This window comes from Erinaceus europaeus, chromosome 7 (assembly GCF_950295315.1).
Source record: "Erinaceus europaeus chromosome 7, mEriEur2.1, whole genome shotgun sequence".
NCBI classification, from domain to species: domain Eukaryota; kingdom Metazoa; phylum Chordata; class Mammalia; order Eulipotyphla; family Erinaceidae; genus Erinaceus; species Erinaceus europaeus.
In genome coordinates, this window is record NC_080168.1 from 60,878,277 (window position 1) to 60,905,524 (window position 27,248).

Genomic DNA, 27,248 nt, shown 5'->3' on the forward strand with positions numbered 1-27,248 from the left:
TAACCATAGCACTCCAGGATAGGATAATAACTCTCGTGAGAATGGGAAGAGGGAGGAGTAACCAAAGCACTTCAACTATGGCGGGGAAATAGACAATTCCCTGAGGGCACAACATGGTGGAACAGGCGCTCAGAGAATGTCCCACGAGGAATAGCTTGGGAAGCTGCTTTGAAGATGGCTTGGCGGAAGCGCCTGTTCAGTGATCTAACCAACAAATCTATTCCTGCAATTTCAATTAACTCTATCCCCTCTGAAGATTCCTACAGGCACTTCCGCCAAGCCATCTTCAAAGCAGCTTCCCAAGCTATTCCTCGTGGGAGACGTGCTAACTATACGCCTTGTCTTGATGCTGAATGCGAGCAACTACTAAAGCAGTATGATGAGTCGGGCGACCCAGATGTGGCCGACCATCTCATTGCCTCCCTGGATGCAACACGCCAAGCCCGCTGGCAACAACTCACGGAAAGTTTGAACTTCACTTCTACTTAAGTAGGAAGGCCTGGAAGCTTCTTCATAGTCTGGGTGCCGGTAGCCAAGCCTCTCCCGTCTCCCATCCTCCCGTATCTCCAAACTCAGTGGCCAGTCACCTAACTCAAGTTGGACGTGCTAAGATCGACCCAGTCTGGAAAAGAGAAATTTCCCATGAGTGGTCATCCCACTTCCGCTTATCTTGTCCATCTCCAAAACACTCTCCCTTTACACTGTCTGAACTGGAAGACGCTTTGAAGAGGGTTAAACCAGGAACGGCTGCTGGCTATGATAACATCACCCCAGAACTCATTCTTAACTTGGGCCCCACGGCAAAGAAGTGGCTTACTACGTTCCTGTCCCACATCTTGGAATCCAAATCTATGCCCAAAATTTGGCGTCATGCGCCAAAAATAGCAGTTTTGAAACCAAAGAAAGACCCAACACTGGCCACCAGCTATAGACCAATTTCTCTCCTCTCCGTGTGTTTCAAACTCCTTGAGAGGCTGCTTCTGTCACGAATTTCTCCTCTTACAGAGAAATTCCTATCACCCACCCAAGCTGGTTTCCGCCCAGGAAGATCTACCTGCGAACAAGTCCTGGCCCTCTCAACTTACATTGAAAATGGATTCCAGAAGAATTTAAAGATGGGTGCTGTCTTTGTTGATCTCACAGCAGCCTATAACAAGGTCTGGCACCGTGGTCTCCTAGTCAAGATCTCAAGATGCCTGCCTCCATGGGTGGCCAACACTATATCCTTTCTTCTCCAAAACAGAAGATTCCGGGTGCATCTGGGTGACAAGTCTAGCAGATGGAGACTTGTCTCAAGTGGGCTCCCCCAGGGCTCTGTTCTGGCTCCTATGCTACTTAATATTTACATCAATGACCTCCCAGAAACTTCTTCAAGGAAGTTCATCTACGCCGATGACATCTGCTGTGCAACTCAGGCATCCAAGTTCGACATCCTTGAGGAAACACTCATGAAAGACATGTCTCTGATATCTGATTACTGTAAAAAATGGCGACTAATCCCTAGCACTGCAAAAACGGTATCATCTGTTTTCCATCTACACCATACCTTGGCCTCATGTGAGCTTAATGTGCAGCTTGACGATACGAGAATCCGGCATGAAGCCCAGCCAGTCTATCTTGGCGTTACTCTCGATCACACTCTGTCATTTCACGAACATCTCATAAAAACTGCAGCAGAGGTGGGCGCGAGGAATAACATCATTGCAAGACTGGCCAGCTCCTCATGGGGCGCGAGAGCTTCCACACTGCGATCATCATCTCTGGCATTATGCTATTCCACTGCAGAATACTGTGCCGCAGTATGGTTCCATAGCCCCCATGTCCACTTGGTCGATTCCAAATTATATTCCTCCATGAGGATCATTTCTGGAACCATCCATTCCACCCCGGTTCCATGGCTGCCAGTTCTTAGCAATATCACCCCGCCAGATATTCGTCGGGATGCGGCATCATCTAAGTTCATTTCCCACGTCTATGCTCGACCGGACCTGCCAATATACGTGGATATCTTCGCCCACCCTGTCCAGCGCTTGACGTCTCGTCATCCAATCTGGTCTCCTACGCCTACACTGAACTTCTCTGTTCCAGACTCTTGGAAACAGAGTTGGCAGTCAGCTGAGGTAAAGAACAAACACCTCATCACAGACCCCTGCAAGCGTCAACCCGGCTTTGACCTAGCACGTTATGATTGGGCCCTCCTCAATCGCTAGCGAACAAGCCATGGCCGGTGCACCGCTATGTTCCATCGCTGGGGAGCCAGAGATGACCCGAACTGCCCCTGCGGCTCCAGACAGACTATGACCCACATAGTCAACGACTGCCACCTCTCCAGATTCAAAGGAGGTCTCGAAACTTTACATCAGGCTCAACCTGACGCTGTTGACTGGCTACGGAAGAAGGGCAAACGCTAGAAGAAGAAGACAATGTCCCAACTCTCGCGGGAACTAGCAATAGCAATAGCCTGAGGGGACAACATGGCAGATGTGACTGCACAATTTCCCAGCATTTCAGGAAGAAAATAAAAGGCTATGTCCTGCTATGTTCATGAACATATATAAGAGACCTGATGAACAAAATACTGTGTGCATGGTAAGTGTTGTTAAGAGAAAGAGTGGTAGGGGCCAGGAGGTGGCACACCTGGTTAAACACACTGCAGTGCACAAAGACATGGGTTCAAGCCCCTGGTCTCACCAGCAGGGGGAAACTTCATGAGCGGTGAAGCAGGGTTTTAGGTATATCTCTGTATCCCTCTTTCTCTATCTTCCCCTGCCTTCTCAATTTCTCTCTGTTGCTATCCAGTAATAAATAATTTATTTTAAAAAAAGAAAGTTTTACTCTAAGTCACATGAGCAAGAAGGACATGCATGGCTTTCCAGAGTGAAGGCAGTCAATTTTTTTTTTTTCCAGAGAAAAGAGCCTATTGGAAATTGAAAGAAAGGCCTGGGAAAAGTTTCATATTAGAGATGATGGAGGAGACTTTTATAACTATCTACTTAAGCAATAAAATGCTGGCAGGACTAAGAAACAGTGGAGGCAGAAATAAATTTACAGTCCAACTAAATATATAGTAAGAGAAAACATCAGAGCTCACATCACTAAAACTAAATCATTTAATTTTTTTTAATATTTATTTTATTTATTTATTCCCTTTTGTTGCCCTTGTTGTTTTATTGTTGTAGTTATTATTGTTGTTGGATAGGACAGAGAGAAATGGAGAGAGGAGGGGAAGACAGAGAGGAGGAGAGAAAGATAGACACCTGCAGACCTGCTTCACCACCTGTGAAGGGACTCCCCTGCAGGTGGGGAGCCGGGGTTCGAACCGGGATCCTTATGCCGGTCCTTGTGCTTTGCGCCACCTGCGCTTAACCCGCTGCGCTGCAGCCCGACTCCCAAAACTAAATCATTTATAGACAAATGTAGCTCACTTAGTAGAGTACATGCCTTAAAATGCGGGATGTGTGGGGGGGGTGGGAATCCGGCGGTAGTACAGTGGTTAAGTGCACGTGGCACAAAGCACAAGAGTAAGGATCCTGGTCTGAGCCCCCAGCTACCCAGGGGTGTCGCTTCACAAGCAGTGAAGCAGGTCTGCAGGTGTCTATCTTTCTCTCCCTCTCTCTGTCTTCCCCTCTCTCTCCATTTTCTCTCTGTCCTATCCAACAACTACGAAATCAAGAGCTATAACAAAAAAACAGCAAGGGCAACTAAAGGAGATAAATAAATAAATAAAAATGCAGGATGTCCTGAATCTTATCACCAATTCTACATGGGAGCACTACCCATGGGAAAAGAGGGAGCCCTGGGGAGGTTGGAGCAGTGCTGAGGTGTATCTCGCTTCTCTGTGTTTGTCTATTCCTCTACTTTCCTTCACTTTCAAAATAGAAGCAAGCAAGAAAGAACAGAAAGCCAGGCTGGGGACATGTGTGAGGCCTTGGGTTCCTTCCCCGGCTCCACATTAATTTAAAAAGTCTGCTCTATAAGAGGTTTCTTGTGGAAAGGGACTATCTCTTATTCAAATTGATTTCCAGTGCCCAACAATAAACACTCTACAGAGTAAGCAATTCCTGTTCTCTATTTTGTTTCACTGAATTCTCCATTACAAATGACTCCACTTTTATGAACTACCTTCCTTACTTCATAAAATTCCCTTCAATGAGCTATAAAAAATTAAAATCCATTTAAAAATTAATTAGATAACTCTTAAAAATTAATTAGATAAGACAGAGACAAATTGAGAGAGGACAGGGAGGTAGAGATAGAGAGAAAGATAGACACCTGCAGACTTGCTTCACTGCTGGTGAAGTGTAGCCCCTGCAGGTGGGTAGTGAGGGCTCGAAACTGAGTCCTTATACTTGGTAATATGTACGCTTCACTGGCGGCACCACCACCTGGCCCCTATCATATGTAACTTACTATACTTTCTTATATTAATGCCCTTGAAATAATTTCCTATTATCTCTCCAATACTTCCAAAGTAATCTTCTAGCCATTCCTGTCTATATTTACCTTTTTAAATTGTGCTTTCTGTTGATGGGAAGGAGGGAGGCAAAATGTCCAACACTACAATGAGTAATATGAACATGCAGTAGAGACTGAACAATTATGAATAGTATAATATAACATTCTAAATAATAGGCATTCAAAAAAATGAAAAATGCCTATGTTCTTGTGAAGTGTTTACAATGTTTCTCAGCCCTGGGGCTGTAAAGCTACTGCCTGGTAAACCCTACTTCTCCCATCTATGACGTGTCATCAGGAGCAAAGTTATCAATCTCTTCACCGATCAGTTCCCTTACTTGCAAAATGGAATTAAAAACAACACCTCACTGGATTTATGTGCTGTTAAATTAGTTAATAGGTATAATAGCTTTAAAATACTACATCTGTACAAACTCTACATTAGAACTAACTAAAATTCTTGGGATGGGGTGGGCAAAGGCACACCCAGTATAGAGCACTTTACAGTGTGCAAGGTCGGAGTTTCAAGCCTCTAGTCCCCAAGTTCAGGCTGAGAAGCTTCATAGCAGTAAAGCACGGATGCAAATCTCTCTCTCTCTCTCTCTCTCTCTCTCTCCCCCTCTCAATTTCTCTGTCTCTATGCAATAAATAAATAAATATACTACAAGACATTTTAAAAATAAATTTACTGCTGGAAAAATCTTGACCCAAAATCATATACCCAAAGAAACTCTGACCTATGCATTTAAAATGTAGAATAGAAACATTCAAAGCTAACGTGATTATCAAAGGGTAGTGTGTTTTGCAACCCTGTTAGAAAATACCTTATTTGTGGTCTAGGAAGTTGCACAGTGGATAAAGCATTGGACTCTCAAGCATGATATCCTGAGATCAATCTGTGGAGTGCATGTACCAGAGTTATGTCTGTTCTTTCCCTCTCTTCTCCTATGTTTCTTATTAATAAATAAATAAAATCTTTTGTTAGTTTTTAAAAATTTTTTATTATATTTATGTATTTTCCCTTTTGTTGCCTTTATTATTTTTATTGTTGTTGTTGGATAACACAGAGAGAAATGGAGAGAGGAGGGGAAGACAGAGAGCGGGAGAGAAAGACACCTGCAGACCTGCTTCACTGCCTGTGAAGCGACTCCCCTGCAGGTGGGGAGCTGGGGGCTCGAACCGGGGTCCTAATGCTGGTCCTTGCGCTTAACCACTATGCTACTGCCCAACTCCCAAATAAATAAAATCTTTAAAAAAAAAGAAGAAAATACCTGATTCCAGGGGCTGGGCAGTGGCACACAGGGTTAAGCGCACAACATATGAAGCATAAGGTTCCTCAAAAGGATCCTGATTTGAGCCTCTGGCTCCTCACCTGCAAGGGGGTTGTTTCACAAGCAATGAAGCAGGTCTGCAGGTGTCTATCTTTCTCTTTCCCCTCTATATCTTCCCCTCCAGCCATGTAGTCTTGTTGCACATGTGAGGGAGGAACTGCTGGCAGTAAGTGTTCTGCCTACTACACTGCCAACATGGTGATTCAATGTGTTTCAATTCTGAAGAAGGACCAGCTCCACTCAATAAACTCTGCAGTCTTATTCCTCTAATCTGTGACACCCCACAGATTTTTTATCTTCTGTGAAGATCTCAACTTTGGGGAAAGACACACACACAGACATTCTTATTAGAAATTTCCTATTAGAATAGTAGGCACCACGAAGTTACCAGATTATCAAAATAGCAAGAACAGGACTGAGTTAGAAATCAGTGTCATTGGCTGTTAAGGGTAATGCTAGCTGCTGCAACAGATAAACTCTGAAGTATCAGTGATGCGATTAAAGCAGTGAGCTTCTCCCCCCTCCCGTGTGTGTGTGTGTGTGTGTGTGTGTGTGTGTGTGTGTGTGCTGCCCAGTGTCACAGAAATGCACTGTCACATCAGCTTTTGCAGAAAAGATTCTTTATGACTTTATCTGAATGCATAAAGGAGGCGGGAGACCCTGCTCAAATCTACCTACCTCTTGGGGAATATTAATACAGGTAGGAAAAAAGTTGGAGGAAATAAATATAGACAGATAGTTATAGAAATAATAGTCAACCCTATCTGTGACTTTGGGAGAACTACTGTAGCTTTCAATGGAGGGAATGGAGATATGGAACTCTGGTGGTTGGAACAGTACAGAATTATATCCCTGTTATCTTGTAATTTTGTAAATGAATATTAAATCACTAATAAAATTAAAATAAAAAAGAAAGCAGTCATATTAGAAAACCATAGTATCTGTGTAAAATATGCTTTTGCAATATTCTCACCACTGTAAGAAATATTGGAATCCAGTAGAGGCAAATAAAAAATTAAAAAGCACTGATTTATCATGGTAAAAACTGATCAAACTATGTAGTAATTATGTGGAAAAGCCTCTTACTAGAATTATGCCATATATGTTTCATGCTGACTAATTTTACATATGCTACTTTAACATAACTATATGTATATTCTTCTAACCAGGCTGTATGTATCTCAAAATCAGAAATCTTGAAAAACAAGAAAGAAAACACACCAAAAAAAAGTGTATGCTTTACTGCCTACTGGAATCAGTGTACTTGCAAAGAATTCTAAAACATCAGGGGTGAGTCTTGTGTATGGCAATTAAGTAGATGATAATTAGAAAGCAAGGGATGAAAGCCAAACTCTTAGAGGAGTAGACTGGTCAAAAAGTGAGTGTAGGCACAATAGACCATGAGAAACCTACCATTGTATTGTGCTGAGAAGTGGGAGTCCTATGGCCACAAGTCTCTTGCGTCAGCAGAGAAACTGGCTGAAATTCCTCAGAGTGAGGCTTGTTGGGAAAACTCACATGCAAGGGAAGGTGAAAGGCTGGGAGCCCATCACTCTCCTCTTCCTCCACTTTCTGTCTGCTTGTCACCATGGCTACCTCTCCATCTGCTTCCCCATACGGAGAGGCTGGTCGCTTGGAAGACATCCTGGAAGGAACAAAAGAGGAGAAAATAATGAAACCTCCACATAAATCCTTAATGCCATCATTGTGTGGTTAGGGGCCATTGTAATAGAAATGCCTTTTTGTGCTGGCAGAGAGCAGGAAACCATCCAAATACCACTGCAAAGCACACACAATCAGAAACAATGGCCAAGCAGGTAGCAACAGAACAGTGCTTGTTTGTTGTGAGAATAATACACTAATATAGCACTCTCTTGTATTCTGGCTTCTTAAACAAGAGAATTCACCTCAGAACACTGCATAATGAAAGACCAATCCATTTTAGAAGAAAGAAAAATATCCATCTAGTTTTACACTTTGATAGACCTTATTGAAGACAGAACATCTATGAATAGAAAAAATTGTTGGCAGTTAAAATATGGGAAATAACTAAAATTCCCTTCACCAGAAAATAAACAAAATAAATGAATGACTTCCATTACAACAAATTTGTATTTTATTGAAAGAAAGATTATTGTGAAAGGTAGAAATAATTCTTATAAACAATCCTCGGAACAACCAACAAAAGTTTGGTATTTGTTTAAAGCTCATTCAGAATTGAATACATTTTAGAATCTCTTAATCCAGAAACATCCAGGTTTTGTTTCTCCTCTCAGCTCCCCAAATCACTCAACTGTGCCTCTCCTAGTATAAATTTTCAAAATAGTTTTAAAAAGGTGAAAATACTTAAATTTTTTACATTTTACTTTATGACCCTGTGAAAAATCTAGATGTGGATTCTTAAGCAAACTTATTCCTTAGAACATCTGAGTAAAAGCAAAAATCAAGTAAGGATAGTTTGTTTTGATGGGTTACAGCTTACATAGTAATGAATTAGGACAACAGGACATAGATTTAACACTATTTTTCTACTAGTGTCTAACAGAAAATTTTGTAAGAGGTCAAAAGTAAGTGACAAATATAGTTATGCAGAAAGTTCTTTTTTCCTTTTAGCTAAAAGATTTATACAGAAGTGGCATGAATTAAATTTTCTGCATCAGAAGAATTTGTACTACAACTTGAACTGACCTTGAAAAAGCTGTTGTTTTTGCTCAACAATGAGTGTTCCCAGAATCACCCATTCTTATTCTAGACCAGTGGGACTGAAAGGAGAAAGGTATTAGCTAGCTGGCACCCCATTTCCCCATTTTCTTCAGATTTATCACTGATTTTTAAATATAAAATGTATCAGAAAAACAGAGTCATCCAATCATTACTAAATACTACTACTGCCAGTGTTTCCGAAGAAAAGCATATTGGAGAACTGAGGACATTTCTATTAAGATATAATAATGCAAGGGGGAAATAAGGGCTTTGGAGCCAGACAGACATATATTAGCATACAGGTTCCTTCTCCTGACTAGTGATAAGAACTGTTTTAATCAATCTCAATTTTTTTAAGTGAGATGTAAACAGCAGCCATGTAATGCTTCTTGAGACTGAACTATTACACCATACGAAAAATAACTAGCAGAGCAGTTAGCACATAGCAGACAGTCCATAAACAAGAGCTGTAATTTACTTTACAAACTATAAACCTAGAGGGTGACCTAGTCACCCCACTCAAAAAACTAAACCCACAGAATTCCACTGTGAGGAAAACTTCCGGCCTTCCAAGAGTTAAACTGTAATCTCACATGAAATACAGTCTCCCAACAGAGAAACACTCTCAGGCCTGCCATACTTGACAAGGTACTGATCAAATGTATTAGTCAGTGTTACCGAATACAGGCTAACAGCAGGGGTAAGGATGAAATGTTGGTGGCTACTTTGTGAACACTGTCTCAAGGAGACACCTTGCAGGGGAGTTGACCTGTTTTCTCATCTCACATACAGGTCTATTCCAAATATGCAGGAAAAGAAGTCAGGGACTGGAGCTAAACAAGTCAGAATATTCTCACTCTCATTGGCAACACCTTATCAGTTATCAAACTGACATATCCAACTAAATATAACATAAAACACACTAGAGACACTGAACTCTCACTGGGCTGTTTCCCTGCTCTCCAAGAGAACTTCTATTCCAGTACAATGACTGGTCCAACAGAACAGACTTAAGACACTTCCAGTGTTGGTGAAGTGACTTAGCACAAAACATGAAGAAAGGGGATTCTACATTTTTTGGGTTCCACATGTGGTTTGACTGTATGGAGATTATCCATTAATTATATTAATGAATATAATATGATTAGTCAATTACATTATATTAACGATATGTGGGCATCATTGGCTTTGTTGGCACTACATCGAGCTCAGTCTCATGTACAGCCAGTGTCTCCCTCCTGATAACTTCAGTCTAATGACAGGAGTCAGCCTCTGGGATATCAAGGATAAAGCTAGATCGGGGAGCCGAGTGGTGGCACAAGGTGTGAAGTTCAAGGACCAGAGTAAGGATCCTGGTTCGAACCCCAGCTCCCCACCTGCAAGGGAGTCACTTCATAGGCGGTGAAGCAGGTCTGCAGGTGTCTTTCTCTCCTCCTGTCTGTCTTCTCCTCCTCTCTCCATTTATCTCTGTCCTACCCAACAACAACAATATCAACAGCAATAATAACTACAACAATAAAAACAAGGGCAACAAAAAGGAAATAAATAAATAAATATTTAAAAAAGCAACAACAATCACTAAGAAACTAGATCAAATGTTTTTGTTTAGTTTGCTTTGTGTGTGTGTGGCATAGGTGCAGGGGTGGGGGTTGGGGGGTATTCTAGGGCTTTGCCTCCGCCTGATTCCAGAACCCCAGGCCAGGCCGACTCTCTTTCCTTTCAATTTAACAGAGAAAGACAGCAAAGGAAAGACACAGAGAAAGGGAAGGGAAGGGAAGGGCAGGGCAGGGCAGGGCAGGGCAGGGCAGGGCAGGGCAGGGCAGGGCAGGGAAGGGAAGGGAAGGGAAGGGAAGGGAAGGGAAGGGAAGGGAAGGGAAAGGAAGGGAAGGGAAGGGAAGGAAAGGGAAGGGAAGGGAAGGAAAGGGAGGGAAGGGGAGATACCACAGCACCTGTCGTGTATGGTGCTCTCATGTGGTGCCAGGACAATATTTGCTTGAACAAAGCAAAATATGTCATCTCCTAGGTGAGTTCTCTGCAGCCCCCTCAGACGGCCTTCCTTATGCTCATAGATATTGAGCTGACTTTCAGAAAGCATCATTTTTGTGACTTTTACTTTATGAGCATTATTATTAACAATCAATGTGAAAACTGAAAATACAAAAGAGGAACATAAGGTAGGTAATTAAGGTGTCACTATTCTTCTCCAAAACTTAGTAATTTTAATATGTGAATTATATTTACATAAAACTGAATAAAAATTCCCCCTCTAAATATATGTATAAGTGTGTGATAATATAATTCTGTAAAGGAACATTATAATGTCTATTTTAATATGTATGTTTTTTATATATTTTAATGAGAAAGAGAAAAAGCTATATAGAGATCAGAACACCACTCAGCTCTGCCTTATAGTGGTGTGGGGGGATTGGACCTGGGTCACTGGAACCTCAGGCATGAGAGTCTTTCTGCATAACCATTATGCTATTTCTGCTATTCAAAATTACAAGACCTAAACATGAAAGATATGTGATCCCAATGGTAAGTTTTCAAAAAATAACTTTCTTGAAATTATTTCAAATGCACTTTGAAATGAAAAATATTTCAATTCCATTTTCAGAAATATATGCATTTAAGAGCAATATTCTCGATAGTATTTTAATTATATTCAGATAAAAAACTGATCACATCAAATCGATGGGGTTTACAGTCAACAATATTTATATACCTTTCCCATATTTGGAAGCTATTCTCTTCCCTGATTCAGCTTTCTGGTCCTTTTTTCCAGCCATGAAATCATCTCCCCAGACAATAACTTGGATCCACCGGCATATCAGATTTCAGGCTCAGGGGAAAAAAGAAAAAAAAAAAACTAGTATAGCCACAGGCCCTCTGGAATATAACTAAAATATGCCTACTAGCTATCTACAAAACAGAGACTCTCTAACTCTTCATCTGCACTATTCCAGCCTTTAGGTTCATGATTAACACTCTTTTCAGCCACCAGGTTTCAGATGCTAGCAGGATGCCAACCAGAGTTCCCTCGACAGACAACCCCACCAATGTGTCCTGGAGCTCTGCTCCCTCAGAGCCCTTCCCCACTAGGGAAGAGAGGCAGGCTGGGAGTATGGATCGACCTGTCAATGCCCATGTTCAGCGGGGAAGTAATTACAGAAGCCAGACCTTCCACTTTCAGCATCCTACAAAGACATTGGGTCCATACTCCCAGAAGGTTAAAGAACAGGAAAGCTTAAAGGGAGGGGATGAGATACAGAGTTCTGGTGGTGGTAATTGTGCAAAGTTGTACCCTTCTCATCCTATGGTTTAGTCAATGTTTCCTTTTTATAAATAAATAAAACAAAAAGATATTTTAACCTTTCTCCATTCACTTAACTTTGTATCTTTTTTTTGATTGTCAATGGTCATCTCCATCAGGAACAAGATAATATACTCCTGGGAGTCAGGCGGTGGCGCAGTGGGTTAAGCGCACGTGGCGCAAAGCGCAGGGACCGGCGTAAGGATCCCGGTTCGAGCCCCCGGCTCCCCACCTGCAGGGGAGTCACTTCACGGGCGGTGAAGCAGGTCTGCAGGTGTCTATCTTTCTCTCCCCTCTCTCTCTGTCTTCCCCTCCTCTCTCCATTTCTCTCTGTCCTATCCAACAACAACGCAACGTCAACAATGGCAATAATAACCGCAACGAGGCTGCAACAACTAGGGCAACAAAAAGGGGGAAAAATGGCCTCCAGGAGCGGTGGATTCATGGTGCAGGCACCGAGCCCAGCAATAACCCTGGAGTGAGAAAAAAAAAAGATAATATACTCCTTTGTGGGCCCCTACAGGGATCTGGCCCTCAATGTGGATTAACAAGGGTAGGGAAAGTTCCATTCTCCAAAGGGAGGTTGGACAACATACTCTACCTATCACCCGAGGATAATGGGTGCTGAAATTAGTGCAGCCTGGAACGTTGATCAATTTTATGTCGAGTGTGACTCTCAGGACTTGTTAAAAAAAATAGTAGTAATAAAATCATCAGTAATATTATCTTTCTCAATTTTTGTTCATTTACTGAAGGGTATCATTTCACACAGCAGAAGTTTTCATTAATTTCAGATAACATTAAGAAGGCAGAATAAAGGGGGCCAGGTGGTGGTGTACCTGATTAAGCTCACACATTACTGTGTGCAAGGACCAAGGTTCAAGGCCCTGATGCCCACCTGCAGGGGAAAGCTTCACGAGTGGTGAAGCAGAGCTGAAGGTGTTTCTCTCTTTCCCTTTCCACCTATTCCTCCCCTCTCTATTTCTCTCTGTCTTTATCCAAATATATATATATGAAACTCACCACTGGGTGATTTTTTAAAAAAAGAAGGCAGAATAAAAAGTTCATGTAGCATCCATTTTAAATATATAGGGTTCTAATTTCTAACAGCTACATTACACAGTTGTGTAGCAGAGCAGGACAAGAATATCTTGAAGGGAGTCAGGCAGTAGCGCAGCAGGTTAAGTGCAGGTGGCACAAAGCACAAGGACCGGAGTAAGGATCCCAGTTCGAGCCCCCAGCTGCCCACCTGCAGGGGGGTTGCTTCACAGGCGGTGAAGCAGGTCTGCAGGTGTCTATCGTTCTCTCCTCATCTCTGTCTCCCCTCCTCTCTCCATTTCTCTCCGTCCTATCCAACAACAACAATAATAATAATTACAACAATAAAAACAAGGGCAACAAAATGGAATAAATAAATATTTTTTAAAAAAAAGTATTACTCTTAAAAAAATATCTTGTAATAATCTGAGGACCTAGGATGAGGCATGTCCCTATCTATTCAGACATGAGTCTTGTCTTTCTTGTAGTAGGTGACAGACTTTTCAATTCACAGAACTCGGCCTTTAAAGAAAATGAAACAACACAAGTACAGTCTAGTACAGACCTACTCCACAGAACTATGAAGACATACAGTAAGTAGTGTTTAAATAAACTTGGGGCAAGGAAACCTTGGAAGAACTGAAATCTAATATTCCCAGGGTAAATTGCAATCTTCAAATCATCAACAATGTGAAAAATTACTCATCCAACAGGAATTAAAAAGAAAAACACATTCTAAGACCTTTATGAATTAACTAAAGCAACTCAAACAAAAGGAGAAATAGCAATGAAATGCACAGCTTACACAAAACGTTAACTGGCATCATAGCCAAAAACCTGAGAACTTCATGAAGCCCAGAAAGTCCTTGGGCTACCCCAAGAAATGGTCAACAAGCTACATCTTGAAGGACAAAGAAAGACAGATGGAAATCTTAGACTAAATGAAGAAGGAATGTTGACAGGAACTAGGGATGCAAGCAAAGACACTGAAATAATTACACTCCAGAAACAAGGTGGAAGCATGTTTGGGGCTAGGTGGGGGGAGGAAGGAGACTGAGAGAATCTGCAGAAATCCTATCCTGTCATCTCTGACAGCCTGTTGCTGTTAAATTACATGAAGGAAGCAGATGAAAAAGTCTTTTTTTTTTTTCCCAAGTAGTCACTTAGCAATTTGTACAATCAGTGACTGGCACAGGAAAGCAATTGTACAACTACTGGCATCTGGGGACAGGTGGTGGGGCTCTCAGTTAAGCACACAAGTTACCATGCACAAGGGCCACGGTTCAAGTCCCCACTCCTCACCTGCGGGGGGAGGGGGGATGATTTAGGGGTGATGAAGCAAGTCTGGACACATCTTTCTCCCTACTTCCCCTTCCTCTCTCAATTTCTGTCCTATCCAGTAACAATAACAATAATGATGATAAAAATGGTCACCAGGACCAGTGGATTCATGTGCTGACACCTACCGAGCCCCAGTGATAACCCTGGTGTCAGGAAAAGGGAAAAGGAAAAAAAAAAACTACTGTTGTTTGCTACTGGGTAAGGGCTGTCTACACACATAGTAAGCACACTGTTGGTAGCGGTAGCATGCCCCCAGGTATATTCAGCTATGTACAGCACCCCCCAGGGGGAGAGAGGGTACAGGGTGTGAACCTGATACAGAAAACCAGTGTTTGTGGACTTTTGTGGCACACTGGAATTACATGAAGTGACTTAAAAAATACTTTTGTTGAGGCCTGGACTGGGATGCACATGGTAGAAATCATATATTACAATGTGCAAGGCCCTGGGTTCCAGTCCCCAGTCTCCAACTGCAGAAAGGAAATTTCAAGAATGGTAAAATCATGTTGCAGCTGTCTCTCCTTATCTCCTGCTTCTCTATTAAATTCTCTCTGTCTCTAAACAAAATAAATACATACAATCTGTAAAGTACTGATTTCTGATCCCACCAACAACTTTTCCTTTTCCCCCCACCAAGGTCACTGCTGGAGCTCAGTGCCTGCATGATGGTTGCTGATGATCAGGCCTTTTTTCCCCCTCACTTTTTATCTCTTCATTTGTTTATTTTAATTTTTGAAAGGAGAGATAAAAGAGAGAAAGAGAGACAGCTGCAGCACTGCTCTAAGCTCATGAAGTACCCTTCCAGCCCTCTACACAAGGGAACTGGGGACTTTAATCTGGATCCTCACACATGATAATAATGCATGCTCTACTGGGTGAGCCATCATGTTTCCCCCCACACCTTTGCACACACACAGACATACAGCAGACTTCCAATATTATTGGCACTGGTGGGCAGCTGGGGTATCAGAAAATTTTAAGCCCCCAGTTGATAGCAAATCGCAAGCAATCTGTAGTAGTCAAAATGATATATCTCATGAAGTCCAAATCCTAATGGTGAAATGTGTACATATGTTAACTTGGATGGTAGAACAGACTTTGCAGGTATGACTGTGGACCGAGAGATGGCATGTTTGTTCTGGATAAGCCTAAAGTGCAGGAGGGGGCAAGAGTATCAGACTCAGAGAAGGAGATAGGGTAATACTGCGTTGCTGACTTTGAAAGTGGAAAAAGAAACCCATGAGACAAGGTGGTTTCTATTAGTGAAAGAAATTGAGGGAATTGAATCTTCTTCAGAGACGTTAGAATGAATAAGCCTTGCCAGCACCTTGATTTTAGGAACTCTGCCTGCAGTTCTGTGAATGATTGCAGACTTTACATCCATGGTGGGAATTAAATACGCCACTTCAGCACCCACCTGTCAGATTTGGTGTCTTCTCAATCTGAAATCCTCCTGCCCCAGAAATACACACTAAGCTCTCCCTCACTCTCTCTGCTTTCTTTGGTTACTCCCCCTAAGCCAGCACTCACCTTTCTTATTCCTTACTCTCTTTAGGGCACTTTTCTTCACCTGGAATATTTTATAGTTGCTTCCTTTTATGTGATCTTTTCTCTCTATTATAGCACAAAATCCAAAAGAGCAGGCTTTCATTTTGCTCATGGCTATTTATTCAAGACTCATGATCCCTTCCTAAAGTAGTGGTCGGTTAGTAAGTATGTTAGCTGAGTAGCTACTGGATAAAATCAGAAACTGTGGATAGCTAGAAGATCTAGTCTTAGAGGACAAGTATGTTTGGAAGAGGTCTCAGTACTGTCAGGACAAAGGAAAGCTAGTTCCTGATAACTATGCTACACTATTTAATTATGATTTTTAAGGTACTCATGAAATGATCTTATCATTTTTTAATGACCAAGTAAAAGATGATGAAAGCGAACTGTACAAAAATGCTATATACTTAATTATTAATACACCTATTGCTAAGTAATCATCTATTTAACATCTTTAAATATTTGTCTTTGGTTAAGTTCTTTACTACTTGCCTCTGGGTAGGCAAGAGAAAGCATATGCAAAGTCACAGAAGTCCATACATGCAGTGAACATAAGATGAGAGACCCCAACAGAAATTGCTCTCTCCTTCAAGTAATTAGTTTTTACAGTTTTTATTTCTCTAAATATGCTAGCCTTCCACTGGTTAATTTAGAGATAAAGTCCTCAGAAGCAATGACTTCTACTGGTTGTTATTTTGGGATGATGATATTATTATTATTGTTATTTTTTTCCTCCAGGGTTATTGCTGGGGCTCAGTGTCTGCACTACAAATCCACTGCTCCTGGTGGCTATTTTTTTTCCTCGTTGTTTATCGTTTTTATTATTGTTGTTGTTACTACTGTTGTTGTTGGATAAGGCAGAGAGAAATGGAAAGAGATGGGAAGGCAGAGAGGGGGAGAGAAAGATAGACATCTGCAGACCTGCTTCAGCACCTCTGAAGCAACTCCCCCTCCCATGCAGGTGGGGAGCTGGGGGCTTGAACTGGGATCCTTACGCCAGTCCTTGCACTTTACGCCATGTGTGCTTAACCCACTGCGCCACCACCTGTCCCCCAGGGATATTATTATTATTTTTTAATATTTTATTTTATTTATTTATTCCCTTTTGGTGCCCTTGTTTTATTGTTGTAGTTATTATTGTTGTTGTCGTCGTTGTTGGATAGGACAGAGAGAAATGGAGAGAGGAGGGGAAGACAGAGAGGGGGAGAGAAAGATAGACACCTGCAGACCTGCTTCACCACCTGTGAAGCGACTCCCCTGCAGGTGGGGAGCCAGGGTTCGAACCGGGATCCTTATGCCGGTCCTTGTGCTTTGCGCCACCTGCGCTTAACCCGCTGCGCTACAGCCCGACTCCCGGATGATATTATTTTTAAGGACTGGAGCAGCATATCAAAAATAGTAAAAAAACAAACAAACAAAACAACGGGGGCAGATGCAGGTGGTAATGGCACGAGTGCACATGCTTTCATGTAAAAGGACCCAGGCTCAATTCCCTGTCCTTCACCTACAGAGGGGAAGCTTCAAGAGCGTTGAAGCAGTGCTGCTGTTTATCTTTCTCTCTCCAATTCTATCTCCCCTCTTGATTTTTCTCTGTCCTAAAATATTTTAAAATATTTTTTTAAAATGAATACAAAGATTTAACTCAAGTTTCAATTCTACAAAGATCTCCCTTACCCAAAACCATAGTGACTTCCCTGCACTTCAAAATATGTCCACTTTGGGCCGGGTGGTGGTGCATTGGGTTAAGCCACATGGAGCAAAGCTTAAGGACTGGCTTCACAAGTGGTGAAGCAGGTCTGCAGGTCTATCTTTCTTTCCCCCCTCTCTGTCTTCTCCTTCTCTCTCCATTTCTCTCTGTCCTATCCAAGAACAACAGCAACAACGATAACAGCAGCAACAACAGTAGGAAAAAAGATGGCTGCCATGAGCAGAAGATTCATAGTGCAGGCTCCAAGCCCCAGCAATAACCCTGGAAGCAAATAAAATAAAATAGATAAAAAATTAAAAATAGACCCACTCTTCTTAGTAGTCTACATGAAAGAAGTGAGCATCAGTATGACAGGCATACAATTCTTTTCTTTTTCCTTCATAGTATATATAGTATCTAGTTAGCACACAAGCACAAGGAAAATGCTATCTTAAATTTTCTTCAATTCTCAAGACCCATTGCACTTAATAAATTCTCAGTAATTGCAAGCATATTTCTTTACCACTTCATTTTCCCCTCAAGGTTAAAGTTAAAGATATGACTATGTGGCAAAGGTCTTTCCAAACTTATCTGTATTTATTTTTTAACAAATAGTCTAATCCTTTATGCTTAATGAGATACATTTAATTCTATGATGGCACAATTCCTACCACATAGCTGGCACTAAACATCTTTTTCAATGAATAAATGAATAAACTGAATAAGGGTCTACTTCATGCCAGGCAGATTACCGTTGTGTTGTGGAGGAAATAGGCAGTTTAGTTATGAAGACCTTCTGGTGTACCCTGAAGGAAGTCATAGTTTGGATGGAACTAGAATATACAGACCCACTCATCCATCCACTCATTAGCAGAAAAGCATGTATTGAAAGCTACCATGTGCCAGTACATACTGACATAATGAAGAAATTAAGATGACTATTTTAAGGCAAGTGACTTCCTTTTTTATATATAAATATAAGAGTACTATGGCAGACATATAATGCAGGCATGATACCTGGCTAAGATAATCAGAGAAAGCTTTCAGAAAATTAAAAGGATTCAACAAGGTAGTGACAGATGGATCAAGAGTCAGTAACTGCAAAGAAGAGAAGATTCTTAAAAAAAGGGGGGGGGGGAGCAGGCAGTGGCTCATCCAGTTAAGCACACATGGCTCAAAGTGCAAGGGCCAATGCAAGGATCCTAGTTCGAGCCCCCTGCTCCCCACCTGCAGGGGGGGTCGCTTCACAAGCAGTAAAGCAGGTCTGCAGGTGTCTATCTTTCCAGAACTCCCTTTCTCCTCCCTCGATTTCTCTCTGTCCTATCCATCGACAACAACAGCAGTGACAACAATAACAATGAACAATAAGGGCTACTAAAGGGGGGAAATGGCCTCCAGGAGCAGTAGATTTGTAGTGCAGGCACCAAGCCCCAGTGATAACCTTAGAGGTAAGAGAGAGAGAGAGACAACAGAAAATTAAATAAAAGTATAGGATAGTGGCAAGGCAGGAGATGGCACAGCAGACAGAACATGGGGCCCCTGTTCAATCCCCAAAACCCAGATGGCAGAGTTGTTCTCTTACCCAGCCCCATGCACACTCACAGAATAAATAAATGCATATTTTCTTTAAAATGAAATGTGCAGAATGATACAGGACAATAAGTAGGATGCTGACTAAAGCAACAGATTCTAGAAAGACAAAAAGCATGTATATATGTATGAAGAGCAGGAGCCAAGTGATACTAATACTGACTAAAGCCTAACCAGTTTAAATGGCCAGATCAACATACCTCAGAAATAAGTGAATGCTAGAAAGTTGAGGGTGGAATCAGAGAAGAAAGATTGGGTGAGATAATTCAAAGACAAAATTCTGTTGTGCAATTTAAAGAAAATTATTGTCAACAAGACAAATTTGTAAATTAAAACAGCCAATTTGGAAGGATATATGAAATCCAGGCTTACAAATAAGTTTCTGTTGATTTCAGGATTTAAAATTTAAATAGCAGAATTAAGGCAATATGGTCTTCTAAATAACAGGTAGATCGTTCATCAGCAGTTATAACCTGTTTTTACTGACTTCTCCTATACGACTTTGGGTCAGTATTCTTACTACTATTCTTTCATAAAAGAGGAAACTGAGTCATAAAGTGGCTAAATATCTTGTGTTATACACCTAGAATTTACACCATAACAAAGAGCAAGTCAAAAGTAGTGTTCCAGGGCAAGGGAGGTGGTGACGAAAGATCTTGTGTGTGAAATGATGGAGGGGTGCTCTGGCCTTCTGCCTGTCTGTTCATATGTGTGTATGTCTTTCTTTCACTCACTCAAACAAGAATTCCCTCTCTATGAAAACCGGGGTGGGGGGGGTGAAGGGGGAGCAAAGGAAACAATGAATGTATAGCATTACAAAATAAAATAAAAGTTAAAATTCTTCTTATTCAAAGATTATATGACTTTATAGGAGTTATGAGTCTTGAGGGTTTTTTTAAAGCAAATCTATTTGTTCAAGACATTCATATTTATTTTTCTGCTTCTTTGTGATTAATATTGGTCTAAGAACATTACTGAAGATTAAGGATTAAACTTCACACTGTTTATTAAAGTTTTTTTCACAACAGAATGTTCATATCCAATATAGAGAATCAACACAGACTTTTAACCAAAAAAATGGACAGTTTCTGATTCAAATGAATAAAATAACTAATTCTTCTGTTTGGTCTTTATAAATTGAATTACAGAATCATGTTTTATTTTATTTTTTAAAAGTATGGGTGACTATTCTTATCTACTTAACTTCAATTATTATTATTATTCATGGTTCAATTTGCTCTCCCTCTTACATGTTTATATATTTTCATTGCCCTACTAAAAATCAGCTTTGTGATATTTCTCTTTAAATTTTTATAGACAATTCTGTTAGATGTCATATTCAGGAGTCTGTCACACAGAGAATTTTTCTGTGGTAAATAAACAGCCTTTGAAACTTTTCCAGTATTTTTCTCCTCTCTCCTTAGCCCTCTGCCATCAGTTTCTGATATAGAGCATGCCAATCTCTATGCTCTTCTACCCTTTGCTTCCCACATACAAAGACCTCATTCATTATATTGTTATTTAGAAGCATTAACAAGTTCATCAGGTCCTGACTTAAACTATAAATGGAAGGAGAAACACAGATTTCATAGATATATAGAAATAGACAGCACAGCGTAATAAATAAGACTAGACTTCCATGTAACCATTATTATACATTTCAATGAGGTAGAAGCTATTCCTACCTGTATTTTTTAGCAAAGCTTTAATATAGCATGTAAATCTAAAAGACACATGCATAAGTATGTTCAGAAATACAGCTTAAATTTTCAGAAAAAAATATTTCTGAAACTTAAACCCTGTTGAAAGCTGTTAATTAAAAATGTAGTCATTATGAACTTCCAGAGTGACCTTTCTTTCCCTAGGCTGTTCTCTGTGTTTATCCTGTCAGACGTTCCCTACATCTCAGATCTAAGCTACATTGATTGCAGCATCTTTTTTTTTTTTAAATCAAGATCAAGTGATTCATTATACCATTCCTTCTCTTAAATAAGAATAACATTCCTTTCAACTTCTTCACCTATCTGCCTTTCTCTTAACTAGTATCCTTATTCTTTCTAAATAGCCTTCCCCAGTGTTGTTTACCCCTCCAAAAAGTAGGAGTGGGTGGGACTAGAAAAAGAGCTAAAATAGAGAATGTGTTTTGTCTTCTGAGGAAGGATGGGCCATAGAAAGAAAAAAAAGGAAAAAAAAAACATCAAGAGAGAGAAGACTCAAAACAGAACTTAATTCTAGTTTGCACTTGAAGAGATAAGTGCCTCTTTAATAGCTGGACACACAATATTTCAGAAGTACTTAAATCAAATGCACCTACAGTACACAGTGAGATTAACTCTAGAATGTGCCTTTGTTTTAGTTTTTGAAGTAAGGGAGGGAGACAGCAAAGGAAAGCAGTTAGAAAAAGATTATGACAGCAAAATCCTATTCTGCAGTAATTCCGAATTCAAAGCCAGAACCATCTTCTCCTTCCTTCTCTTAGCCTCTCATTAGCAATGATAAATAATTCTCCAAAACTAAAACCATGGTATTGCATTAATACCCCTAGAGTTTTTCTTTTTATTTATTTATTTATTATGAAGAATGAAAGGAGGAGAGAGAGAGAGAGAAAGAGAGAGACAGAGAACCAGATATCACTCTGGCACATATGCTGCTGGGGAAAGAGAGAGAGAGAGAGAGAGAGAGAGAGAGAGAGAGAGAGAGAGAACCAGATATCACTCTGGTACATGTGCTGCTGGGGACTGAACTCAGAACCTTGTGCTTGAGAGTCCAATGTTTTATCCACTGTGCCACCTCCTGGACCACCCCCTAGAACTTTTTCTTTAAAAAAAAAAGAAATGCTTTATCAGGAGTAACCTAATTACTAGGTTCTAGAGCCAAAATTTACCCAGGCAGAAGTATCTACCAGCTGAAATATCTCATCTATATTTTCATTGTGTTATAATGGTAATGTAATCCACACTTTTAAATGCCTAAAATAACATTCTTGACAAATCAAGATAGAAATAAAATTAAATTTAGATTCTACTATAATCACTCTATATAGTTTTCTTTTAATATTTCAAAATGATGAAATTCATTGCAAGACTGACAGGACTAAAAAGAAGCAATTCCTACACACAAGGTTGCTTTTTCATCAAAATTAAAGCTACTAAATGATTTTAAAGATTGCTAGATTAGAGGGAAAATTTGTCTAAATCCTCCTCAGAATTTACATCATAAAGATATGGCACTACTACTAATAAGCACTTCCTAGCCTAACCTTCTTTGACTTTATTAATTGTGATGAGCTTATCTCTATATATCAGAACAGAAATAAAAAGAAATTTGATTTGAGTTATTAGGCATTTGATTACAGAATTTTTTTTTGAAATCAAATACATTTAAGTTTCCGGCCAAATATCTTTGAAAAAGAGGTAACAGGAATGACTAAGAGCATTCAATGGTAAAGGTAAAATTTATTTTAATTTGTAGTTAAAGGGCCAAGTGTAGGAGTTTGGAGGGAAATTATTCAAAACCCTAAGCAGCAGTGGTGAGCTATCTAATTCACACAGTTGTACATTTGTCATCCATCAGAAACAAACAGAAAGACCACCTTTAACCTCCTACCCGTTACAGATTGAAAAGTGGCACAGTTCTTTTGTTCTGATAATTTCTGTAATATTTTGAATAATCTGGCCCTGAGGTCTGTGGTTCTAGAGTGAGTTATTGGAGAAGGTATACTGTTTAAAGAAATTAAAAGGTTTTCCATTTGAGCATGGGTTTTTCCCCCCTTTCTGACAGCTCTAAGTCCACAGGATGTGGAGGGATGATTTAAATTTTACATCAAAATTGTGACTGCAGTAGACTTTTTCCCTCTTCTCAAGGGAGGCATTGTTCTTGCCTTTCCATAACCAGGCGTGACAGCGCCAGACTGGAGTCATAAGGCTAGTCTCTGAGTCAGCGTGAAAGGGCTCACCTCCTGAGTTCCCCCAGATGCTCGGTTCCTTGTGAGTCTGAAAGCTGAGGACTCAGTACCCTCCTACTCCATTCCTGGGACAGATAAAGGACTGAAGAGGAGAAGCCAGGGATTAGCAACAACTATGACATCTTTTATTAACAATTACTGTTAATAAAGGAAGCCTTTTATCAATAAGGATGGGGGGAGCAAACTGTACATAGTATGGGTATCATTTATGTGAACCAGAAGCCAAAGTCAAGACAAATTGTTTAGTAATTGCATGCTTGTGGGCTAAAGGAATAAAGTCTTAAAAATTCAGAAGTCTTTGGGACTTTTCTGAGACACATGGCTGCCACATGTATAAATTTCAAGTTTCACTATAGATAGAAAAGTGAAAGACCATAGCATGAAACATTTACCTATTTTCAAGTGCTCTGAAAAGACAGCTTTACAAAGTATAAAATCCTTAAAAGGGGACAATCTTTTCTGCTACCAGAACAATTACTAGTGAAAAAAAGGGATTAATTCAGTTTCTTGTTCTATTCTTCACTGAACCTTTTTCAAAAAAGTTTGAAAGGTTATCTGTGAGCTGTGTACAAATATGTGTGTGTGTGTGTGTGTGTGTGTGTGTGTGTGTGTGTGTGTGTGTGTGTGTTGTGAGAGAAAGGGAAAAAGGGGAGGGGAGATAACTGTGGAGAGGGACTAATACAAGGAAAAAGAGGATTTTTACTGCCAAGTAAGATGCTAATGAGCATCAGTATTCTTTCTTCCTTTCTTTCTTTTTGTGGGACATCTCTATTAAGAGTGCAATGATACCAACTTAATTTACTCACAAAATATTGCTAACATATTTGCTTGAAAGTTTTGTACACTTTAGAGAAATAACTAAAGGGCAAACATATAGTAATTTTTAAAAAGGCAAAAGAAATGTAATTCCCAAACTAATACTAATGCCTTAAGTATTGCTTTCTAAAATAATGACATCCATGTTTTTCATGTTGTGTCCATAAGGATTTATGTGTTGTCTGTCTTTACATGTGCACATAACTAAAGGTATGTCCCTTATAACCTGTGCACATTATTCACCATCCTCACAGTGAATGTAGACAGACTTCCACTCACATATGTCGTCTGAGGTACATGTCTAAAAACGGCTGTAAGCAGGAAAGAATATATACTTAGGCTTAATGACAGTGACCCTTCTGTTAAATATCATTTCACTTATTTTAATGAGTTGGTCATTTGGACTCTCCCAAGAGACTCTCCCTGTGGCTGAACAGCAAATAGGATATAAAATTTTATTTTCCAATATAATGTAATATGCCTAAGTACTCACTTAGAGCCTCCCTCCCAGTCTCTTTATCTGGGTTTCCCCTTAGGAACCACCCCCACTCTCACTTTCTCTTCCCTCTCACATTACAGGGCTAAGTCTAAATAAATAGCAAATTGTTCTATAATCAAAAGTAACTTGTTCATAACATGGTGTATGTCTTGAAATAAAATCTGTGGCATGTTTAATTTACTTAGGATATAATAACAATGACAAAAATAATTAAGCAAGCAGTCTAGTTATAATTTCTTTTGTTTTCAAAGGTCATTGTGAAATAAAGCAAGTTAAGCCTTCAAAAGCAAACCTCTAGAGAATTTTTTTTTTCTCTAGCAGAAAGGAGGCTCGCAACTAAAAGGAATACTGAACACCAGTGTCAAAGTTTCTGAGAACTGTCTGTGTCAAATTTGTGGAAGACTATGTAGTCTGATAATGGAAAATATCATGACCTTTACCTACTTTGGGATGCAAATAAACCTGGCAAGAAAAAAAAAAGTTTACGGATAGTTAATTTCTGGCTCACTTAGGGGTCCGCTCTTTTTCTCTTTGTGCCCCATATAGTCCTGGTTGCAGTCTGTTTCGACAATAGCTATTGAAAATATTTGTGTTATATTCAAAATAAACAGCACAAAACATACACAGCACACCAGTCTTGCCGAGAACAACAGCTTCTGGTGTAAGAGTTAGGCATGGTAGGCAGAAACAAATTTTCTGAATTTCCATCTCCCCCCACCCCCCCAAAAAATGTGAATTTACCATTACAATCATGAGAAGTTCCAAAGTCAGAGTGCACAGTGCCAAAGACGATGAGCATCTATCAACCCAAACTCTAAAACAGCAGGACGCAGCCAGGGCTGATGTTGTAAGAAGGTTGAGCCTCTTCATTGGCTCCTTTCATGCCAAAGCTCCTTTGCTTGGATGAGTGTGAATTAATTCCATAAGCTTTCTTATTTTTCTAGCTTGACCTCTAAACTCATTTTACTTCTTAACTGTTTATCTTCTTCCTCCATTAATCTTTCTGGTTTTAGCACATTACCTGTTGTTTTTAGAAAAAAGAAAAAAAAAACTTTTCCCATACTGTCACTGTGGACAAGTCAGGAATGCTAACTCTTGTCTATAAATGGGCACATGCTGTCCAGTAGTAATGTAAAGGTTACCTGTTTCCTGGACCTGAAATAACAACTCAAAAGCTATGTGCTACGGAGGAAAGAGATCATTGAGATCTTAATGGAGGTATGGAAAGGATGAAATCACAAAAAGGAAAAACAGAAGGGGAAAAAAAAAAGAAATCACAAAAAGAGTTCAGTTTATACTTAAAACTTTGCCCTAGCTTTCAAACTGGGCTAGCATTAATGCCAATATCAAATTTCCATTAAAAAATTAAAAGTGTATCATGTAGATAGACTCTTTGTAATACTTTTTTTTTCATCCTTTTCTTTCTCTTTTCAACCATGCACAATGTGCATATTCTTTAAAATACTATGTCATGACAACAGGAATGCCTAATTTTAGATTGTAATTTTACATAGCATGGTAGCAAGTTCTTTCCTGTTCCATTACTAAAATACAGCTGGTAAGAAAATTCAACTCATTAAGAGAATCAGTTTACCCCGTCACCCTAAAATCTATTAATATACAAAAATTATCACCAAAAAAGTGGAGAGGGACCCACTTTACAAACCCATAAGTGAAAACTAATCAGACAAAAGCAACCCTTAGCACTTAGATCCTGTACTTCTATAGGTTTTTTTTGTTCTGGTTTGGTTTGTTTTTTAATTTTACCATGTAACATTTTATAGGTATTCAACCATATTTTCTGCTGTCTTGTAGTATTTTCCCCTAAAGCTTAACAAAGGTCCAGCTGTATAAACCAGTCCTGTCAAAGAACTTAGTTAAGGGATGGCGAAAACAGGGAGGGGTGTCTAACATACTGACCACTGTCTGAGCGTATGAGGATAAAGGAGCCTTGATGGAGAAAAGTAATCATCCATTACTGTTTTTTTTTAACCTCATTACCACATGCTAGAACATTTTTTCCACTACCCAAACACCCCCATTCCAAACCCCCACAACTGAAAGAGCTTTGTGTTCCAGAGGGGACAGAATCTTCCCAACCTTCCCTTTCCTCATAGTTTTGTTGTTGTTGTTTGTTTGTTTTTTCTTTCTTTCTTTTTTCTTTGCTGATGGCAAGAGTTTATGGAAGCATGATCATTTAAAGTTTTAATAAAATGCTGGTTTCCTCTTCATTAAGCCATCCGCACAAAGTTCCCTGAAAACATTTTAATGGCTATATAAACTTAATTTGAATTCTTTTTTTTTTTTTTTTTTACCAAAATAACAACACTCTTTGATGGCAAGATAGACATTTCTGCTAAAGATTCTAGAAAATGACACATCCCTTTAAAAGATAATAAAATGTATCACTGAGGTAGAAACAGTGTTGAGATCAAAGCTAAGTACCATACACCTAAAAAAAAGTGTGTCACCTTCAAGATACCCATTTCCAATGGAGATGGCTGTGTACAGCAGAGCTGTGTACAAAGTATGAGATCCAGTTCTGAAGTCTGAAGTTTACACTGAGCTCTTTGATCTCAAAACCAGGCTCTCAAATGTCCAACAATTCAGACCATGAGCAAGATTGTTCCACAAGTGAAAAATGAACTTCCTATTTCCAAGTTTGTCATTCTTCCATGCTACACTAACATAGTTTTGTCAAGGAACAGAAGCTGATCCCACTCAAACCACCAACCGCTACAGTGGTGGAAGGGCCAGTGAAACATCTTCAAAGCTCCAAGGCAGATCCTAGGCAATAGCCACCACAGCTGACATGGAACAAGAGCAGCAGCATCTGCAGAATTCTAGGGTGTCCTTTGAGTATGAGACAAATATTTGAACATTTATTAAGCCCTTTATTTATCTAAAGATTCCTGCAGCTGCAATGCAAGGCTTCTTCACAGTGTCCTGTGTATGACCTGAAG

At 39.9% G+C, this 27,248-nt stretch overlaps 1 protein-coding gene across 11 annotated transcripts in view; it reads right to left on the reverse strand.

Moving 5' to 3' along the window:
• Nucleotides 1–27,248, reverse strand: part of SOX5 (SRY-box transcription factor 5) — a 1,357,610-nt gene that overhangs the window by 379,844 nt on the left and 950,518 nt on the right. For 9 of the 11 annotated variants that reach the window (XM_060194518.1, XM_060194519.1, XM_060194513.1 and 6 more), the window contains one exon: nt 7,200–7,431. In XM_060194518.1, coding sequence (XP_060050501.1) covers nt 7,200–7,430 — 231 coding nt within the window. In that variant the 5' untranslated portion in view covers nt 7,431. The remainder of the gene's footprint in view (nt 1–7,199; nt 7,432–27,248) is intronic. The other 2 variants (XM_060194523.1, XM_060194522.1) reach the window with 1 other exon arrangement.